At 59.2% G+C, this 15,917-nt stretch overlaps 4 protein-coding genes across 4 annotated transcripts; 1 reads left to right on the top strand and 3 right to left on the bottom strand.

The window, feature by feature from the left end:
* Nucleotides 1-998: 998 nt before the first annotated feature.
* On the top strand, nt 999-2,113 carry BKCO1_13000111 (adp-ribose pyrophosphatase; the record flags this gene model as incomplete). The annotated part of the gene is made up of 4 exons (XM_020270831.1): nt 999-1,040; nt 1,163-1,197; nt 1,274-1,599; nt 1,875-2,113. 4 exons carry the CDS (start codon nt 999-1,001, stop codon nt 2,111-2,113), a joined length of 642 nt encoding a protein of 213 aa, XP_020132355.1.
* A 655-nt stretch (nt 2,114-2,768) lies between these two features.
* On the bottom strand, nt 2,769-4,816 carry BKCO1_13000110 (ctp synthase; the record flags this gene model as incomplete). Its single annotated transcript, XM_020270830.1, has 6 exons — nt 2,769-3,893; nt 3,948-4,419; nt 4,473-4,519; nt 4,577-4,638; nt 4,701-4,733; nt 4,792-4,816. The coding sequence occupies 6 exons, from the start codon at nt 4,814-4,816 to the stop codon at nt 2,769-2,771; spliced, it is 1,764 nt and encodes a 587-aa protein (XP_020132354.1).
* A 1,288-nt stretch (nt 4,817-6,104) lies between these two features.
* On the bottom strand, nt 6,105-7,612 carry BKCO1_13000109 (vea protein; the record flags this gene model as incomplete). The annotated part of the gene is made up of 2 exons (XM_020270828.1): nt 6,105-6,759; nt 6,813-7,612. The coding sequence occupies 2 exons, from the start codon at nt 7,610-7,612 to the stop codon at nt 6,105-6,107; spliced, it is 1,455 nt and encodes a 484-aa protein (XP_020132444.1).
* A 2,940-nt stretch (nt 7,613-10,552) lies between these two features.
* On the bottom strand, nt 10,553-10,987 carry BKCO1_13000108 (uncharacterized protein; the record flags this gene model as incomplete). The annotated part of the gene is made up of 1 exon (XM_020270827.1): nt 10,553-10,987. One exon carries the CDS (start codon nt 10,985-10,987, stop codon nt 10,553-10,555), a length of 435 nt encoding a protein of 144 aa, XP_020132445.1.
* Between the last annotated feature and the right edge of the window lie 4,930 nt (nt 10,988-15,917).

Genomic DNA, 15,917 nt, shown 5'->3' with positions numbered 1-15,917 from the left:
CGACGCTCACCATGTTCGGCGGCTGGTGATTTCTGGCGCGGAGGAAACGTTGCACGGATTATGAGCCGCAAAGGACCGTGGCATGCATTCATTGGACGCCCGCCGGTGGTGGTCCACATCCTCCTCCTTCTCCTCTTACACTTCAATTTCCTTTCCGATTCCACGGCTGAGAAGTAGGCGCGGGGCGGACAGCTACTTCTCACAACTTGGGAACCTACCCGAGAGCAACCGGGGGGAGAGAAAGGCTCGGCCGCGGGCAGGAGTCTTGCATGCATGTGCGTATGGCGTTGTCTTGTTCTATTCCTTCTCTGTTTTTCCGTCTTTGTTTTCTTTTTCCAGACATGAAGCAGATCTGTATGTTTTGCATGTACTGTACTGCACGCGCGCGCAGGCCATAGCGAATCTTCGGCGCTCCAGTCGGTGGCAGGCGGGTGTACACATCAACAGACTGTAACCACAGAATCGATAGATCACGCACACGTAGACGCGTACGCAGGTCAGATCGATCGGACAGGCACAGGAAGGAAGAGGAGCGGTTCTGCACGCTGCAAGATGAGTCGGTGCGACGTGGTGGGGGGTTCGTCGGGGGGTGCGGGCGGATGGGCGGTTAAGCAAGGACGGCGATCCGACTTGACTAAGTCAAGAGAAACACAGCAGAAGGGCGGCGAGAAGCAGGCGGTTGGACGCAAGCCTCTGGCTCGCGCCTTCACTCACCGCTCTCGCCCGCCCCGTCCACACCGCGACTTTCGAGACAATTGGAAGCGCGGGTCAGACGAAACTGCGTGACGTTGAGAATTGGTCAATCCGCTTCGCTTAGTGCCGCGACTGGACCCTGATCCGAGTGCGTCATCGTTGATCCCCCTCCGCGGTTTGACTCGCGCTCGCTCGCCGCCGCGGGGCAACACCAACCTCACGATCCCTCCTCTCACACATCGCCCCTTCCAACGCCTTCACTTCCCCCAAAACCAACCCGCCCGTCACACAAACCATTGCCCGCCATGTCGGCTGCCGACGCCAAGATAGTCAAGACCGAGCCGCTGGTGCGTCACCCTTCCCCCGGCCCCACCTCAACCAGAAACACCAAGCAGCCCGAGCAGTCCCCTCCCCTCCCCCCACTCTCACGACAACGCACCGCTAACCAATCGCGCCGTGCCGCCCACAGGACCCCAAAGACGCCTGCTGGGTGCGCCTGGTAAAGTACGTACACACACACACACACACCGTCCACCAAAACCAACCAAAAAAAAAAAAACCAACACCAAAAAAAAAACAGAACAACCTACACCGACCCCACCTCCACCACGCGCGACTGGGAGTCGGCCGAGCGCCAGACGCGGCCCGCCGACTCGGCCGTCGACGGCGTCGGCATCGTCGCCATATTGCAGACGCCCGGCAGCGACGAGCCGCCGTCGCTGCTGCTCCAGAAACAGTTCCGCCCCCCCGTCGGCGCCGTGTGCATCGAGGTCCCCGCGGGCCTCGTCGACGCGGGCGAGACGCCCGAGCGGTGCGCGGTGCGCGAGCTCAAGGAGGAGACGGGGTATGAGGGGGTGGTGGTGGGTGTGGATGAGGGGTTTGGGGTGAGTCCGGTTATGTGGAATGGTGAGTTTGGTTCTTTCTTTTTTTCTTTTTTGGTCTTTTCTTGGAATTTTGAGGGCGGAGGACGGGTGGGCGGCCGGAGCGGAGAGCGGAGAGGGGAGAAGGAAAAGATCGAAGGAAAAAAAAAAAACCAAACAGATGTACGGGAAGAGGAAGAGGAGGAATAAGAAGAAAAAGAAGAAGAGGAAGAGGGAAAGAAAAAAAGCGATCGCCTCACACTCAAATCATCATCAACAACAATAACCATACTAACTCACTCGCCCCCCACCACCCCAAAGACCCCGGCTTCTGCAACACGAACCTCAACATGGTCCACGTCACCGTCGACATGACCAAGCCCGCCAACAAGAACCCCCAGCCTGAGCTCGAGGACAACGAGTTCATCGAGTGCTTCACCGTCCCGCTCGCCGACCTGTACGCCCGCTGCCGCGAGCTCGAGCGCCAGGGCTACGCCATCGACGCCCGCGTCGGCACGCTGGCCGAGGGCATCGAGATCGCGAAGAGGTGGAAGCTTTGAGTTTTTCGAATGGATATAAATTTTTATTTTGGCTGGCTGGCTGGCTGCACTTGATTATGATGATGAAAAGGGACGGACGAGACGGAAACAACTGGGCGGATGATGACGATGATGAAAGATTCCGTGGCATTAGAGATAGATCGGGTGGGGGGTGTGGAATCAGCATATATAGTGCATGCACCGGCTTAGAAGGAAGCAGCACTTCGTGGCACCTTTGATGAGAATGAGCATCTCTCATATTTGCTTTTCTACGTTGCTGCCTGCCCGTGCAGCACATGGCCTGTATATTCAAAGCAGACCGGGGTTTTTTTTTTCTTCTTCTTGTACCTCGGGACCAAGTTCGTATATATATATGTGTGTGTGTGTGTGTGTGTGTGTGTGTGGAAAAAGCTTTACCTCGAGCCTCTAGACACCAGCATATCGTCTTAAACCAACACCAACGCCAGCCGAACTAACCATTCGAAAGCCAAATGATAACTAGTTTTTTTTCTTTCCCTTCCTTCTTGTCATGATGGTTCTTAGTTCTTTGGATGATCTTACCAAGCAAAAACCCCAAATACGAGAGAAATCTTCATCATTCCCCAAGTTTCGCCATAACTTGCACACCAGAAATGAAAGATGACTGTCAAAAAGCGTCGAAAGAGAGAGATGGAAATCAGAAATCCTTGCCCTCGACGACGCCGTTCACGCCATTGGCGGTGAGGTTCGCCTCAGCCAAGAGCTGCTTGGTGATCTCCGGAAGGCACTTGGAGCTTGCGGCGACGAAGCCCAGGTAAGGCCTGCTGGGGTCGAGCACCCGGCTGAGGTACTCGGGGTGGTACTGGACGCCGACGAAGAAGGGGTGGTCCTTGAGCTCGATGATTTCCATGCGCTCGCCCTTGTCGTCCTTGCCGACGAAGTTGAGGCCGCCCTTCTCGAGGCGCTCGATGTAGGCCGGGTTGACTTCGTACCGGTGACGGTGGCGTTCGAGGATCTGCGGGGCCTCGCCGTAGAGCGCGCGCAGCTTGCTCCACTCGGAGCCGGGCTGGAAGAGGGTCGGGCGCAGGCCGAGCCTCATGGTGCCGCCCATCGTCTCTTTGTCGATTTCAGGCATGAAGATGATGATGCGGTCCTCGGCCTTGGCGTCAAACTCCTCGGAAGTCGCGCCCGTGATGCCGCACATGTCGCGAGCGTACTCAATCACGGCTACCTGCATGCCCAGGCAGACACCGAGGTAGGGGGTGCCCGCTTCGCGCGCCCACTTGGCAGCGGCCATCATTCCCTCCGTTCCGCGCTGCCCGAAGCCGCCGGGCACGAGGATCCCGGATGCTGTGCACACCTCGTGCCAAGCTTTGTGGAACCTGGCCGGGTCACTCTGCCTCGTGGCCGGCTCCAGGTGCTCTGCATCGACCCAGATCAGGTTGAGCTTCTTCCTGCAACGCATCGCAGAGTGCTCGAGGGACTTGATGACGGACAGATACGAGTCGTGAAGCTCGATGTACTTTCCGACGAGCGCGATGTTGACCGTTTCGAAGTGGTGGTCTTGCGTAACGGTCAGGTCCTTCCAGGTGTCCCAAATCTTCTCGCCCTTCTTGAGCATCGGTGCAGGGATGCTGAGAACATCGAGAGCCAGCGCCTTGCGCAGGAAGTGGATGAGCCCTTGGTCTTCCAGAAGCACCGGCACTTGGTAGATTGTGGGCATGTCGCGGACCGCGACTACCTGCTCAACATCGACTTGGCAGTGGTGCGCGATCTTCTCAATCGTGGAACGCTCGAGCGGGCGTTCGCAGCGGCACGCAATCTAAATTGAAACGTCAATAAAACGGCGCCCACGGCGGAGCGGGTGGCCACGTACCAAGTCAGGGATCAGGCCCGCGCTGCGCACGCTTTTCACAGCGTGCTGCGTCGGCTTGGTCTTCTGCTCGCCGTTGATCGTCGGGACGTACGAGACATGGATGTTCAGGAAGTTGTTCTTGCCAGCGCGGTGCCGCAGCTGGGTCAACGCCTCCACGAACGGCATGCTCTCGATGTCACCAACCGTCCCACCCAGCTCCACAATGCAGACATCCGGCTCCTCGTTTGTGTCGTCGACGGGAATCTTGGAGACGCGCTCGATCCACGCCTGGATGGCGTCGGTGATGTGCGGCACGACCTGCACCGTCTTGCCGAGATAGTCGCCGCGGCGCTCCTTCTCGATGACGTGCTGGTAGATCTTGCCGGTGGTGATGTTGTTCTCGCGCGTCAAGGTGATGTTCAGGTAGCGCTCGTAGTTGCCTAGGTCGAGGTCGACCTCGCCGCCGTCGGAGAGCACGAAGACCTCACCGTGCCTGGGACTGGTTACTGGATGCTCGCATATCGGGGCTGCAAGAACACGACATACTCCTTCGGGTTCATGGTCCCGGCGTCGACATTGAGGTATGGGTCGATCTTGATCGACGAGACGTGCACAGCCCGTCAGCATTATCCACACAACCAGAGAAGGACGCGCCTTGGCAGGCAACATATCTTCAGTCCAATCGTCTTGAGCAGCAGGCCGGTCGAAGAGGCTGCAGACGCGTCAGTCGGGGCGGTGCGCGCGCGCAAGTTGGTTCCATGAGAGCTGTCATACCGATGATGCCCTTGCCGACGCCGCTAATCACACCTGCGCGCAGCTGTCAGCGCGCGCGCCCGAAAAAAGCGGCAGGGGACAGGTCGCATACCTCCGGAGACCAGAACGTACTTCATTGTGGGTTGCTGTGAAACCAAGTGGTGCCTTTCCTGGCTGTTGCCAGGGGGAAAGAAAGAAAGGTCGAGGTGACGGCCGCAGTCGCGAAAAATATTGGTGGGGCCCTGCTAGGGCTTGGGCGCTCGCGCCGCCCAGTCAGAAAAACCCTTAAGGCCAACTCGCCAACCGGACCCTTCGCCGCCCTGCCTGCTGGACATGCGGTGATGACGCGCCTGCGGCCTGCCTGCCCGCCCGCCGGCTCCCATGAGTCTGGACCGCTAGGACACTGACAGCTACCCGATGAGACGCGATGCATGTTGGACGCTGCGATCCTGATGTGATAGCGCACAGCAGCATATGCGCGTCCAGCTCACACCTCGCCGTCCACTTTCGCTCATTCGCGTTGGAAATGCGACAAGTAGATTAGCGACTATACGAAGTACAATATGGCGACGACCACTATAAGCCCGCTGGGCCGCTTCGGATGCAACGCGCTGGAAAGCCGCGATCGTCATACACGACGCGAAGGAGCAGTAGGATTATACATGCACGCGCGCTCCCTTTGAGTTTTAATTTGTTCTGCATCCTCCTAGAGCAGGATTGGCGTCCTCGACGCCCACGTTGAAGAACCGGTGTGCTTCATCTCTGTATGAGGCGTCAGCACTCCTTGCCGAGCTCTTCCCGCCTGGCGCCAGGGAAAAAAGAAAAGAAGCGTCGAGACAACGTGTCCAAGGGAGCAAAGCAGTCACCGGAGGGCATCACTGCAGCCGTACTTCTGCTGTTCATAAATTGCAAAGTGCTGCACAAGCTGACCAGAGTTTGGATAGTCCAAGCAAGCGGCAAGGCGACAGTAGTGAAAACCATCAAGAGCGCAGCCCCCATGTAGCAAACACTCGCACGCAAAACCGCCCCATTTGCTATATGGTCATGTACAAGGTCCTGGCCTCCTACGACAATCTTCATGATTCATGCCATTCGTGCCAGTTTCGTCCGTCGTCTCAATCGTCTCTCCATCTCCCCCCTCCTCCAAATGGGATATCGTCACAATACCTGAACAGGACGCGGGAAAACAAAAGTAGGTGCCGCATATGTAGCTGCCACAATGCTACGTACCGATTCCCTTGCCGAAAGACGCGCACTCGTCAGAGGAGGATAGCTGGAAATCTTCGAACCCGTGCTGCACGCCAAATGGGAGATAGTAGAAGGGTATTCCATGCCAGCTTTAATATGACCCACAGTATGCCCGTTTATCACCAAGTATTCCCTTGTAACAGTACTCCCGATTTTAGATACCAAGAACGACCCCATCTACTCTCTGCGCCTTTTGCGCCCTGAATGCGAATCGTTGTCCCCGTGGTCGTCTTCGTCGCTGATGTGGCTGGCTCGCCTCCTCGCCAGAGCCTTCTCATTCCCCTTCTTGACCTGGATGTTGCATCCTTGCAACTTCAGCGCCCGCGTTAGCGCGCTGCTGGGCCGCATCCCCGGGAAGTCCTTGGCAGTGTAGACTGTGAATACTTCGCTCAAGACTTCGGTGAGGATGGGCATCAGTCCTCCGACATGCAGGTTCATCGGGTCGATCCGCATCAAGACGAAACGAAGGCGATATCTGCCGTGCGTGCGGCATGACAGATCGGGGAAGCAAAAGAAACAGCCTTCAACGTCGTGCTCGTCTTTGGCAACCGAGGGTGACGCGACCAGCTGGCCCATGAGGCGCCGGGTTGTTCTCCGGTCAGGCTGGATCAGTGCCGTCTCCTCGTTGGTTCCGTCGGCGTTCCAGAGTGTGCAATGCACAACATTCAACGAATATCGCAGCTCGTCCGGATCCGACTGCCCGGTTTTGGGGTCCGTCACCAGGAGCTGGATGATGGGCGGAGGGTCGATCACCCTCCGGTCACGCTCTCCAAACCCACATGCACGGGCGGCAACTGGTTGTTGCCGCACCACGAGTTTGTACTCATATTGCCTTTGAGAGGGATTAGCAGATTTGCAGTACTCAGCTGGATTGGCGGAGCGTACGTCTTGTCCGGCTGTGGCCCGCGGTAGGAAGCACTCGGAACGATGCTGGGGCCGGCGGCTACGGCAGGCGGAGGAGGAAGAGGGGGTGGAGGTCTTTGTGCGGGCGGAGGAGCCACAGGCTCGGGGTAAGTCGCAACTGCTCCGTAGCTGGACGCAGCGGACCCTCGATGCGAGTCAATGGATCCGCGGTACGAGGCGTTGCTCGGCGGATAGCTGGAAGTGTAGCTGGGGGACGGCAGCGGCTGGTAGGATTGCTGTCTCTGCGGCGGGGGTGGTGGTGGAGGATTTGCTTGAGGCGGGTACACAGGCTCCGGATGATGGATTGGACGAGGCTCCTCCGGATAGCGCGCCACCGGGCGGGGATGAGGGGCCCTGGTCTCTACCTGTGACCTCGGGGAAACTGTGCGACCATACTGCAGGGGAGGGGAGTAGGGAGGATCCGAGCGGGGCGGCGTGTACGGATTCGAGGAGAGTAGCTTGTCGACGGGAGCGGCCGAGCGGAGGGGTGGGCGGGGCGGCTCAGGTCTTGACTGGGCGGGAGCGGAGACGGTGGAGAGCGTGGAGATGGAGGGCAAAGAGCGCTGGGAGGGCGAGAAGAAGGGCGGGAAGTCAGGTCGCACGGGATCCCTCGGCACGGAGAGGGGAGGAAGCTGGACAGGCTGGGGCAGGCGGCGGTAGGGGTCAAGGTAGGGCGGCGGAGGAAAGTGCGGGAGGTTCTGCGTCTCGGTCATGGCCATTTGGGTGGTGGTCTTGGAGAGGTTTGGAGGATGTATCGGCGACGGCGCTGGAGGTCGGGACATGCGTGTTATTAGTTGTCCGCAGCAGGACAGGATGCACGAAGCCGCATTGGGAGCTCCGCTCGTCGTTGGCCGTGACCCGCAGACCAGAGTCGGTGAGCAGCGAGACAGTCGAAACAGCAGGCGACCCAAACGGTCCGGTGTGGCGGATACGGAGGTTAAAAGGCACGAGCGGGCCGCGGTGTCAAGGTTGTATCTGGATCGACATGGGCAGGCAGGCGGGCAGGCGGGCAGGCAGGCAGGCAGGCAGGCAGGCAGGCAGGAAGCTTCAGCGCGCGTCGGCTATGCTGGAGTCGAGGGCTGCTGGGATTTGTTCCAGGGATGCCAAAGCCTCACGCCAGACATTTGCGACAACCTGGGATGGCAGCGGCCGAGGCGTGGGCTTGACTCAGGCCAGGCTGCTCGATTGGCGGGGGCGCGGCGCGGCCAATGGGCCCTGGGGCGTCCTGCAGGCCGTGGGGAAGGGCTTGGGATGGGACGGCAGGCGGGCGTTCCGGCGGCAGGTCAGGATGCCGGGTTTTATCTGCGCGGCACACGGGCTAGCCGGATGCGCAAGGAGCGGTGGTGGTGATGCAGGCGCAGATGCGCATTTTCGTCGCGCATCGTCAAATAAGGCCCTTTCCCGGGTCAAACACACACTGGCGGCCCCAGGTTTTGCGGCGCGACTGTTTCGCATCGGTGGGCGCTGCAGGTGTCACGCCCCAGCAATTTGTGAGCGCGCAGTTACATGCCAGCGGCCTGCGAGGGCCCCAGCCCGCAAGGAGGCATGGCCGGCGCCAGAAACTGGAATGCGGAATGGTCAATACGGTGCCACCGTGCGCCCTCGTGCGACTCCGCTTGCCGGGCGCTGCAGGCCGGGGGGGTCTGGTAACCAGGAATCGATCTGTCAACGGTGCTGTTCCACCAGGGTCACCAGCGCCCAACTGCGCATAATTAGCCTACCGCCCAGACAGCCCGCCAAGGGGCAATTAGCTGGCAGCAGATGTTCGTTCCGGCCCAAGACTCTGCTTTCTTGCGCTTTGCCTTTGAAGCTGTAAATTCATGATTCTAGGTCGATGTATTTCGGCGTTGGTGGCAACAACGCAACGCTGGTCGAATTTCACCCTCATTGGTGGGGCAAGATGCTTGGTTGATGATGATGAAGGCCAACACCGGGCAATTATTAGCCCATCATGGGGTCCGTCCGGTTGGCTAATTATGCGTGATTCGCGTGGAACAGTGGTAGTCCCTTAGCTGCCGTTGACTGACGGCCAGATCTGCCCCACGCCGTAGCTGCTTTCGCCGCCACCCGCAGCCCCAATGCCGCTGCGCGCCCATTCGGACGGCGCTGCGTCGGTGCGACGCCTCTGTCTGCGCGTATATAACACGCCGGCGCCAGCCAGCAGAGCGCGGCGGGTGGGCGCGCGCAGGCGGGCGCAATGCTTATCCGACTAGCTGCAACTGAAGCCGCGGAGCCCGTCCGCTCTGGGCGAAGGCTGCTGCTTTCGCGTGGCCCGCCCTGCCGCTTTGGGCGCGCGGCGATAAAAAGGGATGATGGCCGGCAGGGCTGGTCACCTCGCTTCCAGCGCTCCACCGCACCAGCGAGCTTTTCGATAGCGCGGTGCGACGGGTCGTCTGTGGCGGGGATGTAAGTCTCATCCGCCAGGGAAAAGGGCTTGGCGCTGAGACGTGCGCGCCTGTGTCTTGGGCGCGCGAGACACACCCGCTCCGCCTGCTGGCTGCTGCTGGCGATGCCGCCGCCCAGGTCCGGGTGCCGTCCGGGGGCCGTCCGGGTGCCCAGCGCGGGCACTGCGGGCAGGGATGCCGGCCGCCGATCAACGCCTCTGCCGCGAGACGAGATGGCCGGCAACAAGTCGCATTTTGGTGCTGGCGCACGCTTCTCGCTTCCGCCCGTGTGCCCGTGGACGCTAAGGCGGGCCTCTCGCCAACCTCATCCATCCCTCCACACCATGCTCCGCCGTGTCCGCATGCGGCCGCCGACGGCGACCCTGCCCGCCCACCCTGCGCCCTGCTCCCTGATCACCGCCCTGGCCCCGGCACCTGCAAGGCGACGCACATCTCCGCCGCCGAGCCGTGGAGCGTCAGCCTGGATTCGTGGCCCGCGCGCGCCAGCGTGCCAGGCTCCCATGTCTTGTGCCGGGCCTTTGCGGTTTGGCTGCGCGCGCTCTGGGCCTAGGGCGTGCAGCTGTTGCCGGCGACCAGGACGCGACCCGGGAATGAGTCGAATTTCTCTCCGCTTGCGTAGCTCCTCGTAACCCGCCGCTGACCATGTTTATATCAGACAGGTCCGTTCATAGCTGTACCGGGTCGCTGGTTCCATTTCTTTTGCTCTCTGGCGTTTGCCTCCCCTTTTCTCTCGCCTGCCCGCTGCTGCCACCCGCCTCGGCTGCCCGTCGCCGGCTAAATGCTGCCCGCGCCCAGCGCCCATTGGCGTGCTGGCGTGCGGGCGTGCGGGCGTGCGGGCGTGCTGGAGAGAGCGTCCCGCGGTGCGTCACCGTAGCATCCGCTCATTTCCAGCCTGAATCTGCGCATGGTTCGGTGGATCAGCAGGCCCGCTCCCCGGCCTGGCACAGCGTTCTAGAGCAGCGCCCGCCTCTGCTGCTGCCGCCGAACAGCCGCCGAGGCAGCGACGAAGCTTGTATGACGCTGATAAGATGGGCTGGGCGAATCACCTCTGCCCACGGCGATCGACGGCCAGGCACAAGCCACAGCAGCGTGACGATGCGGGGACGCTCGCGCGGGACGTGGCGAGGCGTTCGGGCCATTTCACACTGGCGCGAGCTTGTTGCCATGAGTCGCGCCAGCCGACCCTCAGGCAGCACGCAGCACGCAGCACGCAGCACGCAGCACGAGGACCAGCAACCAGGCTTCATCGACACCCGATGCCTCCAGCGGGCCTTTGCGCAGCCTGCGGATCAGATGGCGGCAACGGCCACTCGTGCGCTAGCCTGGGTCGTGCAGCTGTCTCGGGACCTCGGGCGGCGAGACCAGTGTGCCAGTGCCCATAGGTCCTGCCCTCGACGCCTTTGGCTGCTGGTTGATGGCTGATGGCTGATGGCTGATGGCTGATGGCTGCCGGCTGACGGTTGACGGCTGTCGGCCGTCATCCATTGCTGCTTGCGGGCCTGTCGAGCCTTGGGCGACAGGCATTATTACATCAGCGCTGGAGGAATCTGCAAGCGAGCCCGGAGCCTGGGTAGATGGGGTGTGGAGCAGCACAGCTCCCTGCAGCTTTTTGGCGCTGCTCTCTTCTTGTGTGCCCGCGAAGGTTCTCCAGACGGGCGCAGCCAATGCAACCATCAGGCCACTGCTCTGAGCACGGGTTGGCTGATGGACCTGGGTTCGAGCACACCACCGCAATCTCGCAGTGGTCGTCATGGCGGGCTAGTCGGCAGCTGCCAGCTTCTTCGCCCTCGTCCCCAGCCAATCACCGCCTTCACCGCACCCCAGGAATATCACCCTGCCTTCTCGGGCAACACACGGCGGCCGCGCTGCACACTCACACCAACCCGGGCCGACTTCCTGAACGCGCGCAGATCTCCAGCGTCGAACGCGGCCAAGCGAAGCCGCTGAGCCGATCGCCCCGAAACCCCCAACGCAGAATGCAACTGACTGGACCCTTCGCCCGCGTGCAAATGACGATCGTGGACGTAAAACGGCCGAGCATGCCGTACTGGACGCAACCTGACATCAAAGCACTCAAGACGGCTTGGCACAGAAAACCCGCACCCAGCGCGCCTCAGGATCTGCGATCGCAACCCCATGCTTGGCTTTTCTTAACGCTGCGCATCGGAGAATGACAGTAGTTGGCTGGCGCCGTGTCAAACGCACGTCAGCCGCTCTGCCACCCTTGACCATCGTCCGGATTCCGGTTGTAGTGGTTGTGCCGAGGACGATGCAAGTTCGTGCTCCAGTGAGGCTATTCCCAGTTTCCCACGTTTCTGCATGCAATCCTGCCGTGGACCCACGGCACTATTGGCAAAGGGACCGCACCCACTTGTTCGACGACCTCCACTTCGCGCTGCTTCCAGGCGTCCCGCGCGATACCCACCCGGACATGATTGAACAATGTCTCGGAGCGTCTGCCACAACGGGAAATGTTCAAATACAACCCACGGAGATCGTCCGCACGGCGCGAAGTCCTAGCCGACGGTTAGACCGCCCGCTCGCGTTAGGTACCATAAAGATGGTGAGTTGTGGGCCGGTACAAGCGCCTGTGCCGTCACCGATACTACTCTACAGAAGATTTCAACGCGGAGGCGCCGAGCCCCGTGACTCCTTCTAGCGTTCAGGGCCCGCATAGACTCGGGCTGGACCATCTAACACAGCGGGCGCCAAAGAGATGCTACATCAGGCCTCCAACATGAACTGAGATGGTCGTGAGTTGATCCCACAATCTAATCCCCCCACAGACCAGCTGTTGCCCCGGCCTTCGATCTGGAAGTCTTTGTTGCCAACCGCGTCACGCAGTCACTTATTTCCGCATGCCGACCACCACAGACGCGGCATTCGAGAAGAAGTATCACCTTTGTCCCATGTGGCAATGGGTGGTACTGATGATCCTTCAAAAGGTTATTTGATCTCCACGACCCAGCTCCTCATTAGCATCGCCGAGCCGATCACGCGGACCGGATGCCCCACCTACCTAGCTACCACTGTCGTAGTCCGTAGAGCATGCGGCACTCTCATGCACACATTGTTCCGCTACTATTCTCGGCTTTGACACGAGGACATCGAGTCTGTGACCATGAACAGGCACACTGACATCACATGCGTCTGGAACGTACCCCCTCATACGTTCTGCTACAGCCGGTTGCAAAAGGACAGATAATTTCCAGAAGAAATCACATGGGCAGGAGCTGATGCCTACGTCTAGGTGCATATGTGGTATACGTATACATACGCTCGGCTGCCTACTTCAACTGCCACGCAAGCTCAGAGAACTCACATTTACGTCCAGACAATTGCTTCAGTTGCCTACGTAGGAAGAAGGCAATGTTCTTTGTGAAGGGATAAAAAGACTGGTCTTTCCATCCACTTTACCGTGACTCGACTGTCAATGTTTGACGAAGTACACACTTACCAAATGGTGCGACCAGTGCCTCTCTCTCGTTGATGAGAGCCTTTGCTGTTTTACGCTAACGCAAGTCTAAATGCAAGTAAGCACGATCTTAGCCATCAATGTGCAGACGGTAAGTATCATTATTATTTCCGATGTCTTCACGATGGCTGGAGAGTGCGATGCAGAATTGTCGGAGGCTGCTTCATTTACTGTTCATCGACCGCCTTCTCCACCACGAAGCAGCCTTTCCGTGTACATCCTATGACCTGCCTTTTCTATCATGTCTCGCTATGCGTGTGTTTGCTCATCTCTCTTTTGCAACCAACTTCCCCACGTCTCGTTCGCGAGAAAGCGCCAAGTGCTGCACGCAAATTAGTCGCTCGTCACCGTTGAGTCCTTCAGTATTGTCGCACTGCGTCTATGCGAAAACTTTCGGCCGCACTTAGTACTGGCCTCACATCAGACATGGGATAAGAACTTTGCGCCGTCACAACCACTCAGACCATCTCATCTCAGACCGTATAAAGCTAAAATAACTCATGTTTTCCCTGCGACCCGGCAGTTACCATCGGCTTGTCGTTGTCTTTGTCGCGGAATTGTCGCAGTCGCTTTGGCCACATCTCGAATCAAGCCCCTTTTACTGGACGAGCCAAGTGGGTGGAGACGTTATATAGGCCAAGAACACTGAGAACCCCCGTCAGCAATGCTTTGACGCAGAAGGAATTAAGCCACTTATGTACGGAGCGGCAGCGCTGTGCAGACGGAGGATCAGCCTACCCGCCAGAGCGGGTCTTGTTAGCCGGGCACTCCTCATTTGAAACACCCATAGGTGCTGTGGAGACCCGAGCACACCAGAAGCACTCCACACGGTTTGCGCACGCCTCGCACACCCGAATACCCGGCGGCAGGGCCCAAATGAGAACAGGGGAAGCGGGAGCGGGAGTATCGGCGTCCAGAACGAATCGTCAACTACCCGAGAAGCAACATCATTACTCGATGATTCGGTTTCGCGGCCGTAAAGCTTGCTTGCCTTGGTCCACGGCTATGGTCGGCCACGTCTTGATAAGGAAGGTAACTAATTACATGTTATTCCCATAGGGACGGGAGTCCGAGCACGTCGCTGTAACCATTGCTGCGAAGAATTCAGGCTATAGCAAGCTCCAGTGTTCATGCGCTTGATGGCCGATGCCAAGCGATCATATGCACAGAATATTGGGCTGCTTGCGGCCACTTTTTCATGCTCTGCCTGCGCCTTCACGTCAGTCGGCGGCAACATCTCCTTTCAATGCGGGCCGCGGTGATGCATATTTACAGGTTTTGCTCCTTCCCCGTCAAATCTGAGGCGACATCTCTACCGCAGTCTGTAGCAGGTGCTGCTGCCACCGTTTCATTCGATGGATCATGGCGCCGGGCGGACAGCAGCATCCGTTCGATTCGCCCGGCCCCTGGCTTACCGACAAAACTTTCGCTCTGTGGCATAGGCATGTCATCCACAATAATGCTGTCGGTCATACACACAGACCTCGCAGCTTATTGTGAGCAGTCCCATGCATGGTTCGGCTCGGATGCGTGACTCCTCGGATTTGGTAACAGGCCGTACAGCTTCACTCGCTTACAACAGAGTGAAAATCGAGGGAATACGGACAGGCCAACCGGCATTTTGCGCAATTGATTGTCTCGATTTTCACCGCGCCAACTCTGCTGACTCGCACGACGGCGTCTGGGCTCATTGACATCTCGTCATTGCAGTCATGGCGATCAGAGCCGAATCAGATACCCGAGCAAGTTCGCATATTTATATCGGCTCGGCTCGATGCTGCCGCAGCCACCTTGCCCTCAAGGGGCACCGAGTGGGAACGCCCTGCATGTTGGACCCCTTTTGCGGGAACACATACCCACAGTTGCTCAACGGCCGTGGAAAATTCCATTCAGAACAGAAAAAGTATAGTCTCTATACTTGGTCCGGAACATCTGTCCGAGACAGTTACGACCCACCACACAGTTGCCGCACGGGGCCCACATGCATTAGCCCGGCTGCTGCAGCATCAAATCACTCACATGGTGGACGGTACAAAGCCGATTGATTGATGGGCCAACGGGCTATTATAGACAGGTGGTGGGTCACAGCGACAGCCGGATACCTCGTTTCTCCTGCCATGAACTCTTGACAGCCAACCAGCTGCTTGCCTCTCGTCACTGGCTCAGAGCTCGAGTCCCGATTCAGCCGTCGTGTCTGCAAAAGACCACAGAAGTCTCCCTATTTGTGAACACCCTCTGCAGCTCCGTTCTGCCACCCTGCCGAAATCGCTCGCTCTTATCGACGAATACGCTACAGCCGGTCTCTTGCACGGTCGCCTCCCCCGTCTCGACTCACATGCTTCATTCCACGCTTCTGTTTTCCACTGCATGTCTCATCTAATACCTGACTCTGACCCTTACCCTTCCCAAGCTGCCGGTTCTCCCGTCAGCGGCGAGACCAAGCCGCTCCCCATCACCTGTCATTGACCGTCGCCAAGTCACGTATACTCCGCGGAGTATCTCTCTTTTCTTTCCTATGTCACATATTGTTTCCTCCCCCCCTGCTAAGATAAAAAAAAAATCGCAAGATTACCACCGGCCCAACCCTGCGCGTCTAACTTCCTGAATATTTTTTTTTCTCATTCTTCCCACCCACGAACCCCAGTCGTCCAGGGTGCCGAGCCGCCCGCTCTCACTCACTCACTCTGACATACATGCGTACTCACTCCCCTGCCCGAAACCCGTCCGTCCCTTCCACACACCAGCCTGCCGAAAAAGCATGCATGCACTCATGCAGCACCTAGCGCGTCGTCCCTCCCACCCTCCCCTCCCCTCCTCTACCGAACGACTGGCTCAGCCCCTCCCCCTCCCCCTCCCCCCCTCCACCCTTGTCTCCGCACCACGGGCGCGCACACCCATGCCATATCACCCTTCCATGCTATGCTACGAGGTGTGCACACACGTCACACACACACGGAAAGCACTTGATTGAGGCAAAAAGAGGTACGCCACCGCCTCTCTTTCTCGCTTCGCTTCACATCGCCAGTCACGGCACGTCACGCCGAGACAGAGAGAGAAAGAGAAAGGGGGGGAGGATAGGGACGTCGTCATCTCGAGTCGCTGTGCGGTGTCGCAGCGCAGCGTGGCGTGGCGAGGCGTGGCGAGGCGTGGCGAGGCGTGGCGAGGCGTGGCGCCGGCACAGGGACGACGACGGCGGCGGTAAGACGG

Source organism: Diplodia corticola (genome assembly GCF_001883845.1).
Source record: "Diplodia corticola strain CBS 112549 chromosome Unknown scaffold13, whole genome shotgun sequence".
NCBI lineage: Eukaryota > Fungi > Ascomycota > Dothideomycetes > Botryosphaeriales > Botryosphaeriaceae > Diplodia > Diplodia corticola.
The sequence above is the reverse complement of the archived record's forward strand: the minus strand, read 5'-3'. Positions and strand labels throughout refer to the sequence as shown.